This window comes from Salpingoeca rosetta (genome assembly GCF_000188695.1).
Source record: "Salpingoeca rosetta unplaced genomic scaffold supercont1.4, whole genome shotgun sequence".
Taxonomy (NCBI): domain Eukaryota; class Choanoflagellata; order Craspedida; family Salpingoecidae; genus Salpingoeca; species Salpingoeca rosetta.
In genome coordinates, this window is record NW_004754930.1 from 1,228,030 (window position 1) to 1,251,542 (window position 23,513).

General features: G+C 55.5%; 6 protein-coding genes across 6 annotated transcripts in view; 3 read left to right on the forward strand and 3 right to left on the reverse strand.

Moving 5' to 3' along the window:
• Positions 1-82: 82 nt before the first annotated feature.
• Positions 83-4,172, forward strand: PTSG_01338 (uncharacterized protein). Its single transcript, XM_004997254.1, has 9 exons — positions 83-304; positions 451-493; positions 616-679; positions 987-1,174; positions 1,328-1,406; positions 1,722-2,010; positions 2,264-2,332; positions 2,567-2,902; positions 3,217-4,172. The coding sequence occupies exons 1-9, from the start codon at positions 123-125 to the stop codon at positions 3,773-3,775; spliced, it is 1,809 nt and encodes a 602-aa protein (XP_004997311.1). The 5' UTR covers positions 83-122; the 3' UTR covers positions 3,776-4,172.
• On the reverse strand, positions 4,059-11,538 carry PTSG_01339 (uncharacterized protein). The gene is made up of 23 exons (XM_004997255.1): positions 11,214-11,538; positions 10,939-11,052; positions 10,626-10,693; positions 10,343-10,429; positions 9,783-10,026; positions 9,541-9,627; positions 9,276-9,388; positions 8,956-8,992; positions 8,390-8,797; positions 8,145-8,206; positions 7,705-7,760; positions 7,395-7,471; positions 7,112-7,182; positions 6,781-6,931; positions 6,539-6,625; positions 6,293-6,367; positions 6,024-6,096; positions 5,710-5,786; positions 5,493-5,567; positions 5,257-5,331; positions 4,852-5,043; positions 4,542-4,622; positions 4,059-4,365 (listed from the first exon to the last, which is right to left on the reverse strand). Exons 1-23 carry the CDS (start codon positions 11,409-11,411, stop codon positions 4,270-4,272), a joined length of 2,604 nt encoding a protein of 867 aa, XP_004997312.1. The 5' UTR covers positions 11,412-11,538; the 3' UTR covers positions 4,059-4,269.
• Positions 11,539-11,815: 277 nt separating this feature from the next.
• On the forward strand, positions 11,816-13,124 carry PTSG_01340 (uncharacterized protein; the record flags this gene model as incomplete). Its single annotated transcript, XM_004997256.1, has 2 exons — positions 11,816-11,918; positions 12,107-13,124. The coding sequence occupies exons 1-2, from the start codon at positions 11,884-11,886 to the stop codon at positions 13,122-13,124; spliced, it is 1,053 nt and encodes a 350-aa protein (XP_004997313.1). The 5' UTR covers positions 11,816-11,883.
• Positions 13,125-13,570: 446 nt separating this feature from the next.
• On the reverse strand, positions 13,571-18,419 carry PTSG_01341 (uncharacterized protein). Its single transcript, XM_004997257.1, has 12 exons — positions 18,306-18,419; positions 18,010-18,123; positions 17,713-17,792; positions 17,512-17,571; positions 17,322-17,375; positions 16,574-17,115; positions 16,209-16,298; positions 15,887-16,040; positions 15,536-15,698; positions 15,174-15,317; positions 14,689-14,872; positions 13,571-14,476 (listed from the first exon to the last, which is right to left on the reverse strand). Exons 1-12 carry the CDS (start codon positions 18,343-18,345, stop codon positions 13,876-13,878), a joined length of 2,226 nt encoding a protein of 741 aa, XP_004997314.1. The 5' UTR covers positions 18,346-18,419; the 3' UTR covers positions 13,571-13,875.
• A 68-nt stretch (positions 18,420-18,487) lies between these two features.
• Positions 18,488-23,223, reverse strand: PTSG_01342 (G-protein-coupled inward rectifier potassium channel). The gene is made up of 5 exons (XM_004997258.1): positions 21,415-23,223; positions 20,978-21,158; positions 20,491-20,637; positions 20,185-20,249; positions 18,488-19,967 (listed from the first exon to the last, which is right to left on the reverse strand). Exons 1-5 carry the CDS (start codon positions 22,509-22,511, stop codon positions 18,941-18,943), a joined length of 2,517 nt encoding a protein of 838 aa, XP_004997315.1. The 5' UTR covers positions 22,512-23,223; the 3' UTR covers positions 18,488-18,940.
• A 121-nt stretch (positions 23,224-23,344) lies between these two features.
• The window catches only part of PTSG_11711 (uncharacterized protein), a 2,373-nt gene continuing 2,204 nt past the window's right edge, over positions 23,345-23,513 (forward strand). Inside the window, exon 1 of the mRNA XM_004997259.1 lies at positions 23,345-23,443. Coding sequence (XP_004997316.1) covers positions 23,410-23,443 — 34 coding nt within the window. The 5' untranslated portion in view covers positions 23,345-23,409. The remainder of the gene's footprint in view (positions 23,444-23,513) is intronic.

Sequence of the window (23,513 nt, forward strand, 5' to 3'; positions counted from 1 at the left end):
TGCGTTGGAGGAAGAAAGTCAAAATTGACTTTCCAAGCAACACCAACCAGAAAGGACAGCAAGCAGCAGCAACACTTTTTCTTTTCTGCGTTTGGAGGTGGAAGGCGAATTTGTGGGCAAACATGACGATGCGCACCACGATGATGCGAGACGTCGCGCTGCTTCTGGTGTTGCTGTGGCTGGGCTGCTGTGTTGCTGCCGCTGCTGCCGCTGGTGGTGGTGATGATGATGCTGGAACAGCACCGACACCCAGCGAGCCAAGGCGGAAGCCATCCTTTGTTATCTTCCTCGCTGATGATATGGGGTGCGTCAGCGTTGGAAGGGATTGGCTGGCAGATGTGTGTGAATTGTTTTGCTTTTTGTGGTTGCTGTGGTTGATCGACGACACCAAATGCATGTATCACCGCTTGATCATCGTCTCACGTCACGTCATCTTGTTTGCTTGGTCAGATACGGTGATGTCACCTACTACGGCGCACCAACCACCCATACGGTATGTGCCCATCATGTGCTTGTGTCCCTGTCCATGTCTGCGCTGACGTGCATGTCCGTCTATGAGATGATTAAAACGGCACCGTACTCACTGGCTTGTGCGTGCCTTGCTGTTATGCGCAGCCGAACATTGACAGGATCATTCGCGAGGGCAAGGACTTTCGCCAATTCTACGCAGCAGCTTCAGGTACGTTGCAATTGCTGCGACTTCCGACTATGGGTGTTCCACTCTTCTGTGTTCCACTCTTCTGTGTTCCACTCTTCTGTGTTCCTTGCTTATTGTGGTCTGTCATGCCCACAGTCACCCAATACCTGACTGCAACACAACTCACTCACTCTTTCACACACTCACTCACTCACTCACTCACACACACACTCACTCACTCACACACACACACACTCACTCACTCACTCACTCACACACACACACTCACTCACTCACTCACTCACACACACACACACGCACACACACAAACACACACACACACGCACAGTGTGCTCTCCTAGCCGTGCTGGCTTGATGACGGGTCGCGACCCCGTGCGCATGGGCATCTTCTCGCGTATTCTGCGTCCGTCGCTGCGCGTGTTCTTCCCGTGGAACACCTCCTCCATGCCCAGCAACGAGACCACCATTGCCGGCCTCCTGAAAACAGCAAACTACACCTCCCACTACGTGGGCAAGGTGTGGCTTTGAGCGTGGTAGCATGGTGCTGTCCGTCTGTCTGTGGGAGTATGCACTTTCCTGATCACGCCACGCAACTCCACTCCACACTTACACGTGCACCACCACCACCACCACCTCCACCTTCCAAACACCACTCCTGACTGTTTGCAGTGGCACCTCGGCCATGTTAACGCACTTCCTGTGCATCGTGGATTCGACGGCTTCTTTGGCATTCCCTACTCCCATGACAGTACGTTGACAGCCACTCATCATCATCGCCACCACTATGCGTGCCGTGCCTTCACAACGCTCATAACATGCTGCTCATTAGGGAGCTCTCGCCTTTTGCCCCCCCCCCCCTCCTTGCGGCCCACGTCATGTTCTTTCCCGCTCACTTGCGGAAGACGTCACGTGGCGACGCAACACGCTGGCTCGCTCAACACCCCCCCCCCATCGTCATACATCGCTTCACCTCCCATTCCTCACCATTTTTTTCCCTTCACCATCCTTTCTCCCAAACCAACTTTGACCCGCGTGCCATTCGTTGTCCACCTCACCACCTCAGTGTGCAGCGAGGTGTATGGTGTTGAGGACCTCCCCATCGTCAACCGCGCCGTCCCGCCGCTGCCGCTCATGCGAAATGCGGACATTCTGGAGCAACCGGCGGATTTTTCCTCCGCCACCGACCGATTCACGGACGAGGCCGTCAAGTTCGTTCACGAGCACGCGGACCAGCCGTTCTTCCTTGTTGTCAGCTACTACCAGCCACACATCCCACATGTCACCCCGCTGCGCTACAAGTTTCACTCCCTTCGTGGCCCTTTTGGTGACAGCGTGCAGGAAATGGACGTCAGGTGTGTGTGTGTGTGTGTGTGTGTGTGTGTGTGTGTGTGTGTGTGTGACTGTCTGTCTGGCTGTCTGTCTGTCTGTCTGTCTGTCTGTCTGTCTGTCTGTCTGCCGATGGATGAGTTTCAATCGTTCTGCATTTCTGTACCCTGGCAGGCTGTGTTACGCCTGAGATTGCTGCTGTAATCTGTGCACAACCTGGCGCTTTCTCACAGAGCCGCGCTGCTTCGGTGGTGCTCGCTTGTGCGCTTGCATGTGCAGCATTGGCCAGGTGATGCAAGCCATCAAGGACGCCGGCATCGACGACAACACGCTCGTCATGGTCACCAGGTGCGGGGCGATCAAATGCAACCAACGTCACCCTTGTTCCTGCGCAGGATGCTCAACGCACTTGCCGTGACTTGTCCTGATGGTCACTCACAATAATATCCTTTACTCGCTCACACACACACACATACACACACACTCACTCACAATGACACAATCACACACTCACTCACATACACACACACTCACTCACTCACAATGACACAATCACAATCACAATCACAATCACAATCACAGTGACAACGGCCCGTGGGTTGACTCTGGCATTGACGGTGGATCGCCGGGCCCCATGCGCGGGGCAAAAGGGACGACGTGGGAGGGCGGCACACGCGTCGTGTCTGCATTCCGCTGGCCAGGCGTCATCGAGCCGTTAACAACAGAGATGACCCCTGTCAGCATGATGGACCTTTTCAGCACGTTTGGTCACATTGCTGGCCTGAACGTCACGTCAACACCGGATTTCGCCACAGACTCGCACTCCTTTGCGCACTTGCTCAACAGCTCCTACGCGCCAAGTGCAAAGTCGCGCCCGGCCATTTACTACTTTTATCACGACGTTCTCATGGCCATTCGGTGCGTGTCTGCCCAAGTGCATACATGATACAGATGTGTGTGTTTGTGTGTGTATGTGTGTGCGCTGTGTGTGTATGTGTGTGTGTGCGCGCGCGCTGTGTGTGTATGTGTATGTGTGTGCGCTGTGTGTGTGTGTGTGCGCGCGCGCGCTGTGTGTGTGTGTGTTTGTTGCCTGCCCTCGCTGCTGCTTTGGTGCCTTCCAAATCTGCGCCCCTCTCACCTTCTCTCACCCCGCCTCTCACCCCGCCTTTCACCCCTTCTCTCGCACCGCCTCTCGCACCCCTGTCCCTCTGCGTGCGCGTGCACACTTTCAGCATGGGGCCTTTCAAGCTGCACAAGTACACGCGATGCGCGTACTGCTACGAGGAGCCTGTGCCACAAGACCCACCCCTACTCTTCAACATCGACCACGACCCTGGCGAGCAGCACCCGTTGTCTGTCGAAGACCACCTGCTCATCGTTGATGCGTTGGAAGCAGAGTACGACCGGTACCTCAGCACCATCTCGCCGCGCCAGCCGCTGTTTGACCAGTTCAAGTTGGACGCTGCCCCATGCTGCTCGCCACAGCCATACCTGCAGCCGTGCAACTGCACGCACGCGAACATGACCGTTGGCGAGGCTGCACAGAGCGTCTCGCCCAACAGGCAGTCGACCTCCCCGGCATCGGCCAAGATCAGGAAGGCCGCAAAGGCGCTGTATACCATGCTGGAGAAGAAGCATCCAGACCTCCTCACAGACAAACTGACGAGCGAGGAGGTGTCTGCTGCGTTTGAATCTCTGATTGGCAGTCCAATGGAGCCTGTGATGCAGTGCATGCTGGGCGGGGAGCCATCTTTGGAAGGCTACGAAGAGGATGAGGCGCTCTTTGCCTGAGATCATGAGAAGCACTGAACATAGTATGCATCGTACTCGCGACTGCCACTCACCGTCGCAGTGCCATCACGTCATGTGTTACAGCTATTGCTCCCTGCTCACGTGCGCTTCGTGTATGAGTTAATGTGAGGCTTGCTTTCCTTCCGGTACATTTTGTTTTCTTTGCTTCGGTTCGTTACCCTTGGCGTTCTTGTTCTTGTGCCGTTTGGGTGTCACAGGTCGTTCGTGTGTGCTGCGCTCTGCTCTGCTGCGCTCTGCTCTGTTGTGGTTTTGTCTTTGGTTTTCGGTCATCTATGCCCCTCGCTTAAACGGTGGTACATCTGTTATTACTTTTCGTGCAAACACCCAGTGCGGCACACAAAAGAAATAAGGAAATAAACACGCGACCAATCACTGTGCATGCGTAGAACCGAAGCAACAATCAAAGACATTCGGCAAGAACACGAACCACACATTCAACACATCCTCATCATGCATTGCTGCCGCAGGGCGTTTTACTGTTTTGCCTCCAGGCAAGCTGAGATCTTCTCCAGCTGGGGTTTGACGGAGTACGGAACGTGTTCCTTGGCCGACAAGGACCCCACCCCATCCTGTTTTGTGTTTGTGTGCGTGTGTGTGTGTGTATGTGTGTGTGTGTGTGTGTGTGTGTGTGTGTGTGTGTGTGTGTGTGTGTGTGTGTGTGTGTGTGTGTGTGTGTGTGTGTGTGTGGCAGGCGAAACTGATAACCTCCCAAGCCGTGCGTTCACGCAGCAGCTCATACACGTACCTTGACTTGTCCATACATGCTCTTCCAGCCGTTTGTGTTGCTGACAATTTGGTGGAGGAGCCGCAGGAACTGATACAGCCCCTAAACGCACAAACAACGAACAGTGAGAGCGGGCAGAGGAGAAGGAGAACATGTTTCCCATACACGCATTTGCAAACAAACACACACCACACCACACCACACCACACCACACCACACCACACCACACCACACCACACCACACCACACCACACCACACCACACCACACCACACCACACCACACCACACCACACCACACCACACCACATCACACCACACCAGGAAACGTACAGGGTCGGTGATTTCGCGATCGCGGAGTTCGCGCAGAACAATATCGACGAGCAGCAGCAGATCGGCCTCGTACGCAAAGCGGTCCCCTGAGGACGCGTCGGAGAAAACATCCTGCAACAGTTTCATCACGCTGTGCTCTGCAGGCTGCAGCTCGCAGTCAGGCTCCACGCCAAGCAGCGCGGCCACCGGGTCCTGGCGTGTGTGTATGGGCAGGCATGGGCACAGGTGAGAATCGCTCGCAGCAAGACGAATGTTTGTCGCAAGCACCACCAACAACAGCCACATGCGATAGTGGGATCGTGTAAAATGCACAAGCGCATGAGGGTTTTGCCGCATTAAAGTGACGACAACACGGACATTGTGACAAGCAACCACAAAGTGCTGTTGCTGCCTTGGCCAACTCACCTCTCCCCGGTTCATGAACATGAGCAGCTTGTGGCTGATGGCCCGCACGTCGTGCTCTGATATCGCCTTCACAAGCTGTGGGAAAAAAAAAAAGGAAACAACGGAAGGGCATCCGCGAATATGAGCGACAAATCAACATCAACCATAGAGCCATCACGCTGCTTCAGCTCCACGTGTGCCAGCGATGCATGGGCACACATCAGGGAACGCCATGTCTACAGCCTGTGCAACCTCACCGCATGTGATCCGGTCGCGGGCTTGACCACTTGTTTGTTGAGCGCAAGCAACGCGACAATTGCTGCGTCACAAATCTGCCCCAGTTCCATCATGTTTCGTGCGCGGATGAGTCGCTGAAACAGGAACACGCACATGTGCACGCAGCTGATACACGCACAAACATGCAGAGTTATGTCCGAACAAACATATGCGCAAGTGCCAATGACGCGAACAAACCGCTTGCTCTGCCTGTGTCGCAACAGCACCGCAGGACATTGACAGGAGATGCGGCAGGAACGTCTCTTGCAGGTATGCTGGCACGCAACGTGCGTTGAAGGCAGATTGGAGGGCGTGCATGATGTGCGGGGGTGAGGATGATACACGCCATTGGGAGAGTATTCACATACCTTCACAGCACATACACACGCGCATATACACATACGTACTCACGCATACAGAAACACACGCACACAGAAACCAAGACACGCATGCACACACATGCACACACACACACAACGCCATGACACACATCAAACACACAATCGACCTACCCGCATTTTGAGAGGAGAGGGCGTTGTGACCTTGGCTGTAAATGAGCGCAAACAGCTCCAACGACGCTTGGATCTGTCCACTCAAGGGAATGACACGAGCAACAGCAGCAAGAATTATTGGTGGTTTGTGAGCTCACAAACACAACAGTACAAAACGTACACTGTCCAACAAAGCAACAGAGCAGATAACGACAACAAGCAAGATAGGATTATGATTGCGACAACTTGAACCACAACAACTTCAACTACGACAACACCATCGCCTGCACCTTTGGTTGCAGATCTTTGTCCGTGGTGGACGAGTCCATGATGTCCCGCGCCAGCTCGCTCGGCAGCACCGTAAGCTGCACACAGGAGTGCAAAGTGCACTTGCTTGTGAGCCATTGGCTGCAAGCACAAACTCAGTTACATGTGTGTGTGTGTGTTTGTGTGTGTGTGTGTGTGTGTGTGCGTGTGTGTGTGTGTGTATGTGTGTGTGTGTGTTGGATAGATGGGAGGACATCCCACGAGCTGACCTGAAGGATAGGGATGACGTCCATGTCCAGTTTGATGAGAGCAATGAGCAAAAGCAACATTTCAAGGCGAAGATCCACGCGGGTTTCCTGAAGTACAATCGCAAACCCACACAAAACGCGCATTCATGCACCGTGAATGTAGCCGAGATGTGAGATCCTCAAACATCTGCACGAACCAAACACGCACACACACACACACGCACGTACACGCATGTACACACACAAACACAACCGTTGCATACCATCTGGTAGAAGACGGAGAGGATCTCGACAATCTCGTACTGGCCCGTCCTGCCCGGTGTGAGCCACTGCCGCACAAGGCGCATCACAACAGTTGGGTTGGCGTCGTCAACAAGCCGCCGAAATTGATGCAGGCACTGATGGATCTCCGCCCTGTTGCGAGTGATAAAACAGGGGTGAGCGAGCAGGAGGGTGGTGGGTTTTGGAGGGTGAAACTTGAGACGTGAGGAAGACAGGCGCTCACGTAGCATCAGAGCTACACACGCGCTGTTCCTGGTTCCGTGAGACAAAGCAGGACGCGTTGACAAGAACCACAGATGCAGGAAGCAGTACGTGTCATCGTCGATGGCCCAGCCCCGCTGCTGTGCGTCCTCCGCGTACCCGCTGATGCGCTCAAACAGCTCCTGGAGTGGTCAAGGCGGCCACAAGGGCAAAGGGGCGTTGCTTGATCACAGCGTTCATGCCAACCAGCACAGCCGCGTGGCTACACAAACACACACGCACACAACACAACACAACACAACACAACACAACACAACACAACACAACACAACACAACACAACACACGCACAACACAACATAACACAACACAGAGAGAGCAGCATTGAGACCCACGGTGAGGGTGATTTCGTCCTGTCCGCCCACGATGGGGGAATCCGGCGCTGCCATCACGCCGCCAACACGCGACAGCACTGCGCAGATACAAGCACGCACACACACACGCACACACACACACACGCACACACGCACACGCACACACACATCATGCACACGAGGGATTTATGTAAGTTGTCGCACTTACACATGGATTTGCTTTCGCCAGCATCGGTGTGCTGTTGCAGGTTGCTCCGAAGCCACACGCCCCAAACTGAACAAACTTGCAAACTGGACGAAACTTGCACGTGGCTGTGGTTGCATCTCTCACCTTGTGCGTCGTCCACGTGGGACCAGAGAATGTCAAGCACAGACAGCAGTGCCCCCCTGATATGGCCAAGACGACAGCGCCCATGCATGTGAGCGAAGGGGTGGTGGTGGCCACAAAGTCTACCGTGACGACACCCAGCCTCGCAAGCAGGGCACACGTTGAGAACATCACACATACACATACACATACACATACACATACACATACACATACACATACACGTACACATACACATACACGTACACATACACATACACGTACACATACACGTACACATACACGTACACATACACGTACACATACACATACACATACACATACAAATACAAATACAAATACACACGCACGCACACACACAATTACACACGTGCGTGTGTGCGTGTCGCAAAACACAACACCACGTGCATAACCAATAGAGTGAAGGCATGTGCCAGCCTTGCCTTGATTGGTTGTAGCTGATGTCGTTTTCGTCGCGAATTTGCTGGATCACCTCAGATTTCAACTGGGTGGACACAGTAGCGCGCGGGTGAGTTGAGGTGCAGATGGCAATTGTCACAGAGCGCCCAAACTTCCACAGCAAAGGCCGAAAGCAATGCCATTCACACAGACGAATGCGCACAAAAGCGCGCCGCATGCACACAAGATACAGCGCCACAACACTCAAGCGCAAGGCCCGCACACGTACGTTCCGAAGGACGTTTTCAACATCTGCAAACGGGGTGGGGAGCGGTGGTGGAAGCTCGGCGCTTGGCGCGGTGGTGGCGACAGGAGCAACCACGGAGAGGACGGGTGCGGGCACCGGCTGGGTTGGACTCGGTGGCGGTGACACCTGCACCGTTTGCTTCAGTGGCGAGCCCTGCCGCACCACAGCGCCGGCAGGCTTGCGGTTGTGATGGGGTGAAGTTGGCGCTTGTGGAGGCGTGGTGGTGAGAGCAGCTGACTCGGCTGCCGTCGCCGAGGCTGTCGCTGCTGACGCTGATGATGGCGGCGGTGGTGCAGGGCGGGTGGCGAGTGAGCCCTTGCGCTGTGGTGGCGGCGGCGCGGGGCGGGATGGACGCGATGGTACGCCTGCAGACGCCGTTGTTGCGGGCTTCTGCTCGGAGGAACAAGTGTGTGTGTGTGTGGGTGTGTGTGTGGGTGTGGTGGGGTGTGTGTGGGTGTGTACATGTGTGTGTACGTGTGAATGTGTTTGGTGGATTGCGTTTGTCAAACAAGCAGCAACAACACACCACCTCCAAAAATGCGCCTTACATGCGTTGTTCCAAGTTTCGATGACTGTGATGCACGCCTGCACACGCGCGCGGAAGCGAAGACAATGGGTGTGTTTGAGTGACATATGGTGTATGTGTGTGATGTGTGTGAGCAACATGCAAAGGTTGTATGTGAGCGCATTGTGTGTGTGTGTGTGTGTTGTGTGCGATTCAACGGTGTTGCGAGGGGAGGCTTGCGATACGCTGTGTCAAGACGGCGCAACGAAAGCAAAAGCCGCCCCCGCCCCTTCTCGCATTCACTGCCTCCATTTCGCTCTCTGCTCCTCCTGCTTCATACGCAGCCACAGGAGATGGACACACTTGAACACGCGGGACACGTCGAGATCACTGATGAATGACAGAACATCTGCGGGGATCAGTTGGTTGGTCTGCATCTTCGCTTCCACTTCCTTCAGAGTCGCGATGACCTGTTTCTGTGGAGCGGTGCAACAGCAATGCAGATAACACCGCAGATGACAAAGTGCGGTGTGAGGGAAGCACATTACACATATTGCATGCGCAAGGTACAGGCACAAGGAGACGGGATCTTCCCGCATGCATGCAAACGGGCGCAGTGCCCACGCACCTGCTGGTCTGAATATTGAAAGCTTTTGGGAAGCTTGGCGATGAAATCGAGAGAGTGATGGACATGGGCTTGCAGACACTGTCTCTCCTGTTGCGATTGAGGTACCGCGGGAAAACTGGTGAGGTTATGCGCGGCAGTGCGTGTTACAGGCGTATGGCAGGTTGCCCTTTCGACAGTTTCGCGCGCAGATGTGCAATTCTGCAGACGTGTGCAATCACACACGCACGCACATACACACACACCTCGTCGCTGAAGGTGCTTGTCGCTGTCGCGGTAGTGGTGGTAGGCGGCTGTTGAGGCTGTGGCTGAGCAACTGTGGCAGCAGCTGCAGCTTTGGCGGTGCGCTTTGGCGATGATGTGCGAGGGGATCTTCCCGTTTGTTTTTCCAGCGCCTTCTGCAAGTCTTTGTTGGTCAGTGGGCGCTTCAGTTTACCCCAACCGTCTTTGACTTGATGGGCCAAGTAAAAGTCCAGTAGTTCTTGAATCCTTTCACATCAGACGTGTTGATATGTAAGTGAAGGTGTGAGCGAGTGAGTGAGTGAGTGAGTGAGTGAGTGAGCGAGGGAGTGAGTGAGTGAGTGAGCGAGGGAGTGAGTGAGTGAGTGAGTGAGTGAGTGAGTGAGTGAGTGGACATGAATCTGTGTGTATGTGTGTGCATGTGTCTATGTGTGTGCATGTGTGTCCATGTGTGTCCATGTGCGCGCGCATTTCAGGCGGGAACGAGCGGAGAAAACCGGTGGAATGAAAATGCGAGGGCTCGGCGCGAGCGAACGCAGATTATCGCAGAGTGAAGTGTGCCTACGTTTTGCGCGGCACGGTGTCACCAGCAAGCGCAAAGCCCTTGGTGCACGTGCGAATCTCCAATTCCTCGACTTTCTTTCCTTTGGTCCTGAAGCCAACAAAACATGTCGTGTGAAAAAGCAAAACACATGTGCGCGCGCGCGCGCGCGTGTGTGTGTGTGTGTGTGTGTGTGTGTGTGTGTGTGTGTGTGTGTGTGTGTGTGTGTGTGTGTGTGTGTGTGTGTGTGTGTGTGTGTGTGTGTGTGTGTGCGTGTGTGCGTATGTGCGTGTGTGTGTGTGCGTACTTGAAGAGGAGACAGAGTGTGCCACGCTTCCGCCGTCGTTCCCGAAGACAGTACGTTCCCACGTTTTTCTGCACATGGTTTTGTTTGTACGAAGGTGCGTGAAGGCGCGTGAGAGAGAAATGGGACGATGCCAAATGTGTGGGAAAGGGCAGTCGGTGTTGCTGAGCTTCATTGCACACATGCCCACATGCCCACATGCCCACATGCACACATGCACACATGCACACATGTACACATGCACACGCGCGCACGTGCCCACACATGTACACATGCACACATGCCCACACATGCACACATGCCCACACATGCACACCTTCTTCAGGATTGAAGAAAGGACGTCGATGCTTGCCTGGCCCACAAAGCACGGCAGATTCTCAGCTGCAACAAGGGCGGCCTCCTTGAAGTATGCTGCAGGCGCCAGCCCAGACTGATGTGTAGAAATGAGCAAGCATGAGACAACGAACGCTGCGAAACCCTTCCCTGCGTCATTCCCTTTCCGCCTCATCTCTGCCTTTTGGTGTCTTTTTTTTTCCCGCCAAACCAGGCCGAGACTTCCCGCACAGGCAAACAAAGCCACAAACTTCTCACCTGATTGTGGGTGTCAGTGACGTGTGCCCAACCATCCTTGTGGCTCATGTGCAACGTGTACATGCGCCCTTGCACCAAGGGCAGCTGCCCGCTCTGTTGGGGCTGGAAATCATGCAACGCGATCATAACACTTGACCGCGGCCCTCGCTGCTGCTGCTTCGACTGCGGCTGCTGCTGCTGCTGCTGCTGCTGCTCCATGACGACTGCGACCGACACTGGCTGTGTTGGGTGCCGTTGTTGGCTTGCTTGCTTGGTCTGCTTCGCTTGTCTTTGTCCTTCCTCTACGCTCTTTTCACCTGTCGTGTGTCGTCATAGTCAAATAACCAGATAAACACGTTTAAAGAGACGTGGAAATTTATTGGAAGACTTCGACATAAATGCTTGCAGGCACCGCCCCCTTTGCCAAAACACACGAAGCAAGAAGGAAGCGCCGCTTCACTGGCACGCCATTTCCCTGCAGCCAAGACCGACAGTCGGATATCGATCGACCAAAACGCCCTGTCGTCTCTTCATCGCGTGAGTGAATGAGAGTGTGAAAGTGTGGGTGGGAGAGAGGGGCCTCTGCCTGCCTCTCTCTTCCTACTCTTGTGCCTTAATTGACTGCCTTCCTCCCTTGTTTCTTACTTGCTTGTTTGCATGTTTGTGTAGTTTGCTCTGCAACTCTCTCAAAATGCTTGTTCCTCAAGCGGTTTGGTTGACAAACATGTGGCACACACTCACTCACTCACTTGCACACTCACTCACTCACCCACACACTCACGCTCACTTGCATGCTGACACACTCACACACTCTCACTCTCTCACACACACACTCACACTCGCTTGCACACTCACTCGCTTGCACACACTCACACTCACGTGCACACACACACACACACACTCGTAATGTGCAGAACTTCATCAACACCACCACCACCAACCACCACCATGACGAGGTTGTCGTGTGTGCTTGCCATCGTTGCGGCAGTAGCCGTCCTTGCGCCCTCCGTCGCCCTGGCGCAGAACCAGTACACGTGCTCCAACACCCTGGTGTCCGTGGGTGAACTCAGCTCCTGCGGCAACTTCGCCTACCACCCCTCAGAGCATGTTTGCTGCAACGGCGTGCTGAACGAGCGCACGGGCGGAAACAACCAATGCTGCGGTACCGAGTGGGGCCTTGTCAGCCGCTGCTGCAACGGCGTGCTCACTGACCCAACAAACGGGACCGCCTGCTGCAACGGCAACATCTACAACCCAGACTTCTTCGTGTGCTGTGAGGACGGCAGCGTGCTCCCCACCACCTTCTCCAGCTTCACCTTCCCGGCCTGCTGCTATGATGCCTCCAGCAAAACGACGTCCCTGTACGACGCTGCCACGTCCACCTGCTGCGGTGGCACCGTGCGCGATCAAGTTTCCGCCCCTGACCAGGCCATCTGCTGCATTGACGGGCAGTACGAGGAGTTCAATGCGCTGGTGGAGAACCGCGCCTGTTGTGAGACGCGCAGCCGCTCCGAAATCTTCGACGCCAACACGCACCGCTGTTGTGAAGACGGCCCCGTTGTCCTCCCAGACACCATCAACACCTACCAGTGCTGCGGGGCTGAGCTCTACGACGTGGACGAGCAGGACTGCTGCGACGGCGTCTTGTACGACAAGCAGGACGACTACATGTGCTGCGGAACGCAATACAGCGACGTCTCCGCCCTGGACTTCCCCACCTGCTGTGGCTCCACTTTGTATGACGCCGGTGTCGGTGCCCTTCGCTGCTGCGCCGAGGGCGTCTACAACTTGAACGACGACACCTGTGTCCAGCAAGAGTGCCGTCGCTGCGGCGAGCGCGAGTTCTGTGCCGCCTCCACTTCCTCCGCCACTGGCCCACTGGCCACCGTTCTTGCTGTGGCAGCTGCCCTCATCCTGGCCCTCACCGTCTAACACAACCACCACCACCAACAACAACAACAGCAACAACCACAACAACGACATCATCAACAACAACAACAACAACAACAACAACAACAACAACAACAACAACAACAACAACAACAACAACAACAACAACAACAACAACCACCACCAACAAACAACAACAACAACAATGCCCACAATTTGCATTCGTTCCCTCCCCCCCCCCCCTTACACTCAATTTGTTTGTTGTGTCGTGCTGTTTCTCCCGTTAATGTGTCGTGTTCACAAACGCCGGTTTTGTTTTTTTCGTTACACTCCTCCGCGTTTGCTTGCGCTGCAAGTCCTTATTTGGCCTGCCCAGGTTCCTTCAGTCGCATGTCCCCCCCCCCCTCCAGTTCTCACACATTGGCGGCGTTCAACCCAACCACCAGCCCCCTCTCCTTCCCGCTATCCTCCAGCGCTGTTGCCCCTTTCTCGTTCAGTGTTCTTCCCAATACAACTGCTGGTGTAAGAGTGTGCTGTTGTCAGCATGGCCACCCACATGGAAGCGAGCATGCATGCACGGTGTTGGACTGTATGCTTCACGCTCGTGAAAGTTATGAAGGAAGCGGGCTCTTGAAGTGCACACACACGCACACAGAACCAGAGAGAGCGAGAGACAGAGAGAGACAGAGAGACAGACAGAGACAGAGAGACAGAGAGAGACAGACAGAGAGACAGAGACAGAGACAGAGACAGAGACAGAGACAGAGACAGAGAGCAACGCTCAAAGCCGCCATCACGCTGCGGGAGTGGATGAAGTGGGCGTTGGCGCCTTATCGCCGCCCTCACAATCACCACTGCCACTTGTGACTGGCTGGTGCTTGAGAGTGCCAAGCAGCTGCTTCTTAAACAGGGCCGCCCACGTTTCAAAGCCCGTGGGCAAGTGCTCCGATGCATGCATGCAATCTGCAGCCAGATACGGCGGCTGCACTCGCACCACCACTTGCAGCACAGGCGACGACGCATCATGCTCCATGGGCATGGTGGCGCTGCCAGTATTGCTGATGTTGCCATCACCCGTAGCCGCCTCAGACTGTTGCTGCTGAAGTTGCTGTTGTCTTCGTCGACGGCGGCGATTGACCCATGTCACCTCTGCTGCCTCCAGGATGACAGAGGTGCCTGCCATGTCGGGGATGGCATCGAAAGCGCCTCGAACACCGCTGTCAACACCCTCGCCGTCAGCTGGGTCGCGGACAGTGAAGGAAAGCTCCTCACAAAACTGCTGCACGCCGGCCATGATCTTGTCCATGTACATGCAGTGTGTATGGAAACTGAAGCGCTTGCCGCTCTTCCGCAGCCATTCATCAAACAGCCAGCACACCCCGGCCACAGCGACCCTGGTACACAGCACAGTAGCGACAACGGCGTGGGTGGATGGTGGGTGGAGAAGAGATGAGCGCAGCGAACAAAAGAAATCCACGAATCACAACACGCATACACAAACGCAAGTGCGCACGCACGAAAGCACACGCACGCAATAAAACAGCTGAACACACGCCCGTGTACATAACTGGCACACACACACACACACACACACACACACACACACCTGCTGTGTCGTGCGGTGACATTACGAGCGACATTGTGTGTGCGATCAAATGGATCCACAAAGACAAGGCCAGCAGCGCCACCAATCGCAGAATCGTGCTGCAAAAAGGCCTCCCTCGACACACTCGACTGCACAGCACCAGGCGGGCGAATGTCCATCACAATGTCCGGGTGCACAGCCATCCCTGCAAAGAAACCACACACACACACATACACACACACACACACAATGTATCGTTTCGAGCGCGTACGCATGCGTGTGTACATGTGTGGCCGTCCATGTGAATGGCAATGCAAGGTGGAGGGCACAATACACGTGTCGACACGCAAACCGGATGGGCGCAGAAGAAGCCATACAACACACGCACACACACGCACACACAACACACACACGCACCCACGCACACAAAACGCACACACAAGCTCCCAAAACACACACGCACGCACGCACGCCGCAAATCAAATCTTGACACTGCCTGCACTCACATGCGGCAACAAAGTCAAAAAAGTCGAGAAAGACGTGTCCAAGAAGCGCCAGATCCGCGGCAATGTCGAGCCCATAATGCGACGGCTGCTGATGCGGACAGAACATGCAGTCGTGCTCATGGATCGTCACAAACGCCTCTGAGTCTAGCAGAGACACGAGATGCAGCAACAGGTGCAGGAGTAGCGTGAGACAGGCAATGGGCAAGTGCGTGGCTGTGCGTGCGTGTGTTTACGTAAGTTTGTGTGTGTGTGTGTATGTGTGTGTGGATGTGGGTGTGCATTCACGCATATGAAGGCGCCAGCACAAGAAAAAACAAGGCAACGTGCCATGCCAAACAACAAGGAAGCAGTGTAGCGTGTACCTCCTAGCTGCGCCTTGGTGCGCTTGTGGGACTGGGAGCCATCGTCATCGCCCATACGAAGCGACCATTCAAGTGCGCACTGCTCGCATGCGGGTGCACAGCCCTCCTGGACGTTGATGCTGTCTGCCGCAATCTGCTGCAGACTCGGCACCTCGTGCTTCATCTTCACGCAAGACAAAAATGTGTGTGGGGCGGAGAGAACGATGCTTTGGTGTGAGATCACAGAGAAGGCAAAGACGAACGATTGAGGGAGAAGTGATAGAGGAGTCAAGCGCGCGCATTATGGTGGACTCAGCACCGACGATAACAAGCTCACCAAGCTGTGTCAGACAGACACACACACATACACACCTGCATGTATCGAATGGCGAGGAGCGTGACAAAGTAGCTTGACCAAGGGACGGCGAGCGCCTTGAACCAGATGCAGGCAGCGCGAACCAAGGTGCGAAATCCAGGCCACAACCGCATATAGTGGTCAACGAGCTGCGTGTTGCGCTCCGCAAGCCTTCAGGTTTTTGGGACAGTCGCTGTTGTCAGTCATGGCAATGTGCACACCGAGCGGATTCCTGATTGCCATGCAAATGCGTGACTGCATACGCAAGTACATACACGCACGCACACACGCACGCACACACATGCACACGCGCGCGCGCGCAAACACACATGAATGCACCTGTTGTGCAAGGAGACTTCAATTGGCGTGCTTGTGGTGAGATGAACGGCCTTGATGATTGGGCAGCGCGCCTCAGGCAGGCACAGCACTCTACATTCACGTGTGTGCATAGAACGCCGAGAAAGCAAAGTCGGGCCAGCAGCAAAGCACCAAGGCAAGTGTCAGTGCTTCAAAAGGCACGCGCAGCAGGCGTGCCTACTCAAGAACACACGCACACACACACACACACATGCACGCACGCACATGTGTGTGAACAAACATAGACACGAGAAAGCCACCTCACACACAAACATGTAAACACACACACACATACACATCCATACACATCCATACACATACACACACACAAGCTCGCGTGTACTCACTGGCCAAAGTGCTGGGCGGAACGAAGGGCCTGTGCAAGGGTGTGGAGGCCGTCGCGACCGGTCAGCCAGGGCGCACTGACACTGACGTCAACATCGCTTCCTTCACGGGCGAGCCCAGTGACCAGCGAGCCAACAGCCACGACAAAGGGCCGCTCGCGGTCAACGGAGGGAACCCCATCAGGTGCGCATGCACGCACGACGGTGTCCAGCTCCTTCAGCACGCGCTCGTGCGTCGCCTGTACGCTTGGCTTCTGCTTCAGGTGGCCCACCACCATCTGCACCTGCTGCCCAAACTTGCGTAGGTGCTCCTGCGAGCGCGGCGTGGCGGTGTCAGGTGGCACGTACGCGATTGGCGGGAAGTCGTAGGGCACAGCAAGCAGCGTGCCGCGCACGGTTTGCTTCTCAATGGGGTCGGGCTTTGTCGGGGTGATCTTGGCTGGTCTTGCATGCGCCGCCGACGACGATGCTGCCGTCGCGGGTTTGGCGCGTGCACGCCGCTTGTCGTCACCGTTCCCCTTTGCGCCAGCCACGGGCTTGAGTTGCTGGCGATGGAAGAGAGGTTGAGTGCAGAGGGGAACGCGTGTGAAGTTGTGTAGCCACTGCATGCAGCAGTGTAGTCAACAAACACGTCAAACGTCCAACCCACAAATGCAAACAGGCACACACACACGCACGCACGCACACACGCACACACGCACACACGCACACACACACACACGCTCACACAGGCACACACAGGCACACACACCACTTTGCGTGGCAGGTACTTGAACTTGACACCGTCGTGGACAATGTGCTGGCCCTAGTGCGGTTATATCAAAGAGAAAACACGAGCAAAATGTTGAGCATGGGCGAAAAGCGGGAAAGCAAGGCAACGCGTAGCGGTGCGCTGTTTGCTCACGGAAGCCACATGGGCAAGCGAGCACGTAAACGCTTACCTCGCTGAGGAGCTTGGTCACAGGATCAGCAGACGCAAACTCAATGATGGCAAATGCCCCCTGCACAAGTGCATACGCTCACACGGAGTGAGAATCGGATGGCCGTGTTCGTATTGACCGCGCCAGTGCCAGGGCCAGTGTCCATACCAGGCAACGCAAGCTTCAACCCGCAACCATAAACACCTGCACACGCACGCGTACCTTGTTTGGGTCAACGATGACACGTGAGATGGGCCCGTGCTGCTCAAAGGCGCTGCGAATGACTGTCTTATCGTTGCCAGCTACCAAAGTGTGTGTGTGTGTGTGTGTGTGTTTTGTGTGTGTGTGTGTGTGTGTGTGTGTGTGTGTGTGTGTGTGTGTGTGTGTGTGTGTGTGTGTGTGTGTGTGTGTGTGCCAGGGGGGGGGGGGGGCAAGCAAACAGGCTCCTGTATTCGAGACACACGCACGCACACGCATGCACACACGCACGCACGCACACGCACGCACACACTCACTCACTTTTCGCGTTCAGTGGCACGAAGAGGCTGCGCCTGGCTTCTTCCTCGCGGTGCTGGAAGATCTCCACCTGGCGCTTGTGTCGCTTGCCTTTTACATGTTCCGCATACTGATCCTCTGATGTGCACACGCGCGTGTGAAAATGTGAGGACAGAGGTAAAGGAAGATAGAGGACTCACGACGCTTGACATTTCCACACTTCGACACGCAAACACACACACACACAGCCACACACACACACAGCCACACACACACACACTCGCACACGCACGCACGCACACACACACTCGCACACAGACCAGAGGAGAGGGCGATGCCACACACTGCACACTTGTGCATTGTTGCTTTGCTTCCTCTGTCTCTTCAAAGAAACGGTTTTTGAAAGCAAGCAAGAAGCAAGCAAACCCTTTTCCCGCGCGTGTTTTGTGTGTGATGTCTTGATGTTGTGTTCACACACCCTCCCCCCCCCCGTACACCCGAGTCGTGCGTCGCCTCGTGTGTATGACCACATGCACAGGCAGATACAGAGACCAACAACTGGCCTCACAGAACAAGCTAAGAAAGTGATAAATAAATAGGCAAAGGAAGAAGGCCGCTGGAGGTATGGCACTTGCTTGAAGCAACAATAAGAGGACGAGTCGTCCAGTCAAGCAACAAGCTTCATGCCACAGGCGTTACTGTGTGCGCTCCCACACGCCTTCGCATCGCACACTTTCCAATCCACACCGTCAGAGAAATGTAACACAGCGGATATATGTACAGGGGAAGCTCGGCCGATGCAGAGAACGAGAGAGCAAGCGAAAGCGTGGGGCACGTGCGAAAATGCACACGTTTGCGCACAAACGCAAACATGCACGCGTACACACGTACAGACGCACGCACACAAGTGTACGCACACGTAAATGCACACACAGAGGCGCGCGCGCACGTTCCATCAACTGGAGCTGATGGAGACGTTCTTGTGTGACGACGCCATGGACGCGTGCCGGCTGATGCTTGCAATCCTGTCGCGGTCCTCGGGGCCAAGCTTCGTTTCCATCGTCCGCTCCACCAGCCCAACGTCGTACGCGCGAAGCGCAATGCCAGACGTGTGCTGCGACAAGTCCGCCTGCGTGCCGCCAGTGCTCTGGCTGAGGGCCGCTTGTTGAGATGCGCGCATGCACGATCGCGACACGCTGCCGCGGTGCACGCCGTGGCCACCGTGCTCATCTTCGCTTGAGGACGGCCAATCGTCACTCGCACGCGGCACGGCACCAGGCAGCACCGTGGCATGCTGCCCCATGCCGCTTGTCACCAGCGCACCGCCCCTCCCTGGGGTGGGTGCTGTGGTTGGTTGTGATGCGGCGTTTGGAGGTGTCTGGCTGGTGACCGCTGCTTCTGCAAGTATGCTCGTCGCATCCGCTGCCCTGGAAGACGAGGAAGGGGAGCGGGGGTTGACGGCGGTTGTCGCGGACATTGCTGGTGCCACGAGAGAAGACGAACGACGATGGGTGGAGACCCTTCCTCTCCCCTTCAGACTCTTCTTTCGGTCATGGCGTGGCTTACTGTTCTCGTTACTGCTTGTGTGCGTGCCGCTGTCATTGCGGCTGTCATCCCCGCCTTCGCCCTCGCCTCTTCTGCGCGACGCAACAACACCTTCATCAGACCCGCTCGTGTTCCACTTCTCCACCTCATCATCCGCGTCGTGCTTCCGCCATTGCTGCCGCCCAAACCTCGCCCACCGGTGCCTTTTCTTCCCCAACACTGCCTTGTCATCGCCTGCCTGTGGCACGAACATCATCCCGTTCCCCCGCTCGTCATCACTGTCACCTTCACCACCACCATCATCCTCGTCGTCGTCATCATCATACTTGTGTGTAGCAATGCCGTACACTTCATCCTCGTCGATGACCAGCGAATCAAAGTGGCTCCAGTCAGTAAAGCATGACCCATCAGCCAGTCGACAGCAGATTTGTTGAAACCTGAAGATGTGTGCATATGTTTGAGAAGGTGAACGTGTGCATGAGGCGTGCGTGTGCGTGAGTGTTGACTTGTGTGTGTGTGTGTGTGTGTGTGTGTGTGTGTGTGTGTGTGTGTGTGTGTGTGTGTGTGCGTTGTTTACTCTTGTGTGCGTTGCGTGCGTGTATGTTGGAAGACGACAAGGTGCATGTGCTCACGCCAGCGCTCAATAGTATGCACCTGTGCCCAAATTTGATTTCCGGGGGCAGATAGCTTGACCGCAACTCAACGTTGAGGCCCAGACTCTGTCACGCGTCCGTACGCGTGCGCGCGCGTGTGTGACGGGGGGTGATGTTGGTGGTGGTCAGCGCGTTAGGAGGGCATGTGCAGAGGTGGAACAGGGACACTGCTATTTGTAACAATGCGAGCACAGCGAAAGCTCCCAATCTGCCCAGCAGCGAACACGCACACACACTCTCACTCACTGACACACACACACACACTCACTCATGTACACACAGACGCTGGCGGGGCGTTGTGCCTCACCGCAATCTGGCCGCCCAAGATGAGGACAATCTCTGCATGGCGCCTGCGCAGCGCACCCGGCGTCATTCCAAACAGCGGCGACGACTCGTCAATCAGGTGCAGGAGCTCATTTGGTACCGCCAAGAACGGCGTATTGGAGTTGGAGCCCTAATCGTTGGCGTGGGCGGAGAATGAAGCTCACAGATGAGCGTGCATGTGACAGGACAACAAGCCTAAGGTGTACACACGCACAAACAAACAGACACACGCACAAACACAGACATGCACAAACGCATGCACAAACACAGACAGCCGCATAAACAAACAGACACACGCACAAACACAGACATGCACAAACACAGACACACACACACACAAACAAACAGACACATGCGCAAACACAGACATGTACAAACACAGACAGCCGCATAAACAAACAGACACACGCACAAACACAGTCAGGCACACACATACAGACATGCACACACATGCACAAATAGATCCTTACGGAATCGACGACGAGGCGCTGTGTGTAGAAGGGAATGTGCTCGCCCTCCTCTGTGATGTGGTCCATCACCAGGAGCAGCTTGACCTCGCAGTTGACCAGGGGCGCGCGTCGCTGCCTCATGTCCCCAATGCGAATCATGAGGTATTGCTTCCCATCGCGCTTGGCCACGACAGCGTGTTTGCTGCACATGATTTTGGAACAAGGTGTCATATGTCAGTATCACAGTGTGACAACCGTGGTAGGTTGGTACGACGCAGTTGCATCCAGAGCGTCACGCAACTACAACGCTCATTTGTCGACAAACGCTCGACGCAGCCTCTTTCTACCTAAACACACACGCACGCACACACAGAGGCAGAAACACAGACATACACACACACACAGAGGCACGAACACAAACACAACAATTCCAACCACACACACATACACACATACACCTGCATCGAAGGGTGTAGACGCGGTTATCTGGGCGGGTGAGGCGTGCGGTGATGAGACCAAGCAGCACGGCGTCCATGAGCTTGCCCATCACCACTTGCACAAGCAGGAGGAAGATGCCAGCCTCGCACTCTCCGCGCACATGCTTGGACCCGTAGCCAATCGTGGTCTGTGTCTCAACGGAGAAGAGGAATGCGGTGGCAAAGTCGTCCACCTCGGCCAGGCACCGCGCGTCGGAGCGGAAGAGCAGGTACCAGAAGAGCCCGAACAGCAGAAACGAACACGTGTAGAAAAGGGAAAACAGGCCAACCAGGGTGGCAGAGGGCAGGTTGACGAGGAAGTTGTACATGTCCTTGAAGTTGGCCAGCCACGCCTGCAGCCCAGAGACATGCTCGAACATGCGGGTCTGTCCGTGTTTGGTGATGAGCCCGCCGCGGCCGTGGGAGATTTGTGTCATGCGCATTGATCTGATGAGGTTGCGGCTGAGGCGGCCATGCTTTTGTGTGTGATTCCACGTGGCACCAGGTGACTGCGACTGCTGTGGCGACGCCGTGGCGCTGTGTTTTCCGAGGGCGTCGCTCGCCAGCCGCAATGTCGACAAGCGCGCAAGCGTACTGTCGTGGGGCTTGAACAGCTTGCGCGTGGGGCTGGGGTTGGATGACCGAACATATGTGGGCTTCCTGACCAGCGCCGAGCCTTGTCGCGGGGACGCCTTGTCCCAAGCAGAGGAGGGCGCTGACGAACGCCTTGGAGACGGAGTTTCCGTGTAGGTCTGCCTTGTTCGTCTTGGGTCAAACGACGAGCTGAACGAGATGTGGGATGATGGTGCGAGGTGCGTGTGGGTGTTGTTTGTGGCGGCGTTGCTATGGTTGTCGTCGTTGATGGTGTTGTTGTGGTGTTGATGGTGGTGGTGGTGCGAGTGATCCATGTCGTATGGGTCGTCCTCACTGGCAGCTGTAGCAGCTATTCTTGGTGGACGAGGTCGGGCGGCAGCGCTGCCTTGGCCACTCCTACTTGCCAGTGACAGGGAGCTGGCTGCAGAGAGGAAGCTCGCCTTACGTTCGTTGTGGTACGCGATGCCGTGATTTGTGGTCTGCATGCTTACGTTCACTCCGATGGCCGTGAAGCGCACACATATATCGGCGATCACGTGCTCCCGCGCGCGCGTGTGTGTTCTATGTGTTGGGTCGTGTAAAGTGCGACGGCGTGTGCCGCTGAGCGTGTCCCGTGGCGTGCGTGTCTGCTGTGCGGGGAGTTAACAACAATCTCTGGACAGGCCAAGCTGGCGCCAACCAGAGGTCAGTGCTGTTGTAGTTATCGAGAGGTCGATGGGTGAGGAATCGTCCCTTGCCCAAAGGGTGATGTTGTTGTTGATACTGCTGGTGCTGCTAATGACGCAGTTTTTGCAACTGTTGCAACTGCTGTTGATGGGCACGCGATGTGCCTACCTGATTGACCCCACCTTGGTCAGACAACCTTGCTGGCCACTCAGTCACTTATTCAACAAGGACGGAGGACTTCAGGAGCTGTAGCTAGGGAGTATGATGTGGTTTCGTGCAACGTTCCAACGTAAAAACCACTAATCCAGCGAGGGAGCAACAGGCTGCGCTGTAGAGCAGCTTGCTCGCTTCGCTTGCGTAGCACGGTGGCAACCGTTGTCTAGAGGCAAACACGGCTCTCAAGTGCAGCCGGTGAGCGGTGTGCTGTGCGGAAATGCCAGTCACGAAATCATGACGTTTGTGTATGCTGGTGTCGGTTGTCGACCATGGTCCTGTCATCGGCATTTGTCCGCGCCACAGTGTCAGCCCGCGCGAGGCAAGTCACACGTCACACGGCGGGTGGGGTGAGAGGTGAGGGCCTGAGGGCTGTACGCTTTGAGTTCCAGCCTAAATCAAACCCTAATTTCAGGGTCGGCAACAAAGCAAGGGGAAAAAAAAAACGGCCAGCGCCACGTCCACAAACAACAACCAACAACCAAACCAAACCAAAAGCCAACCATGCCCGCTGACCTTCCCATTGACAAGTCCCTCGGTGCGCTCGCTGGTGCTGCTGTGGTGGTGCTGCTGTGGTGGTGCTGTGCGTTGTGGGTAGTGAATGTTAA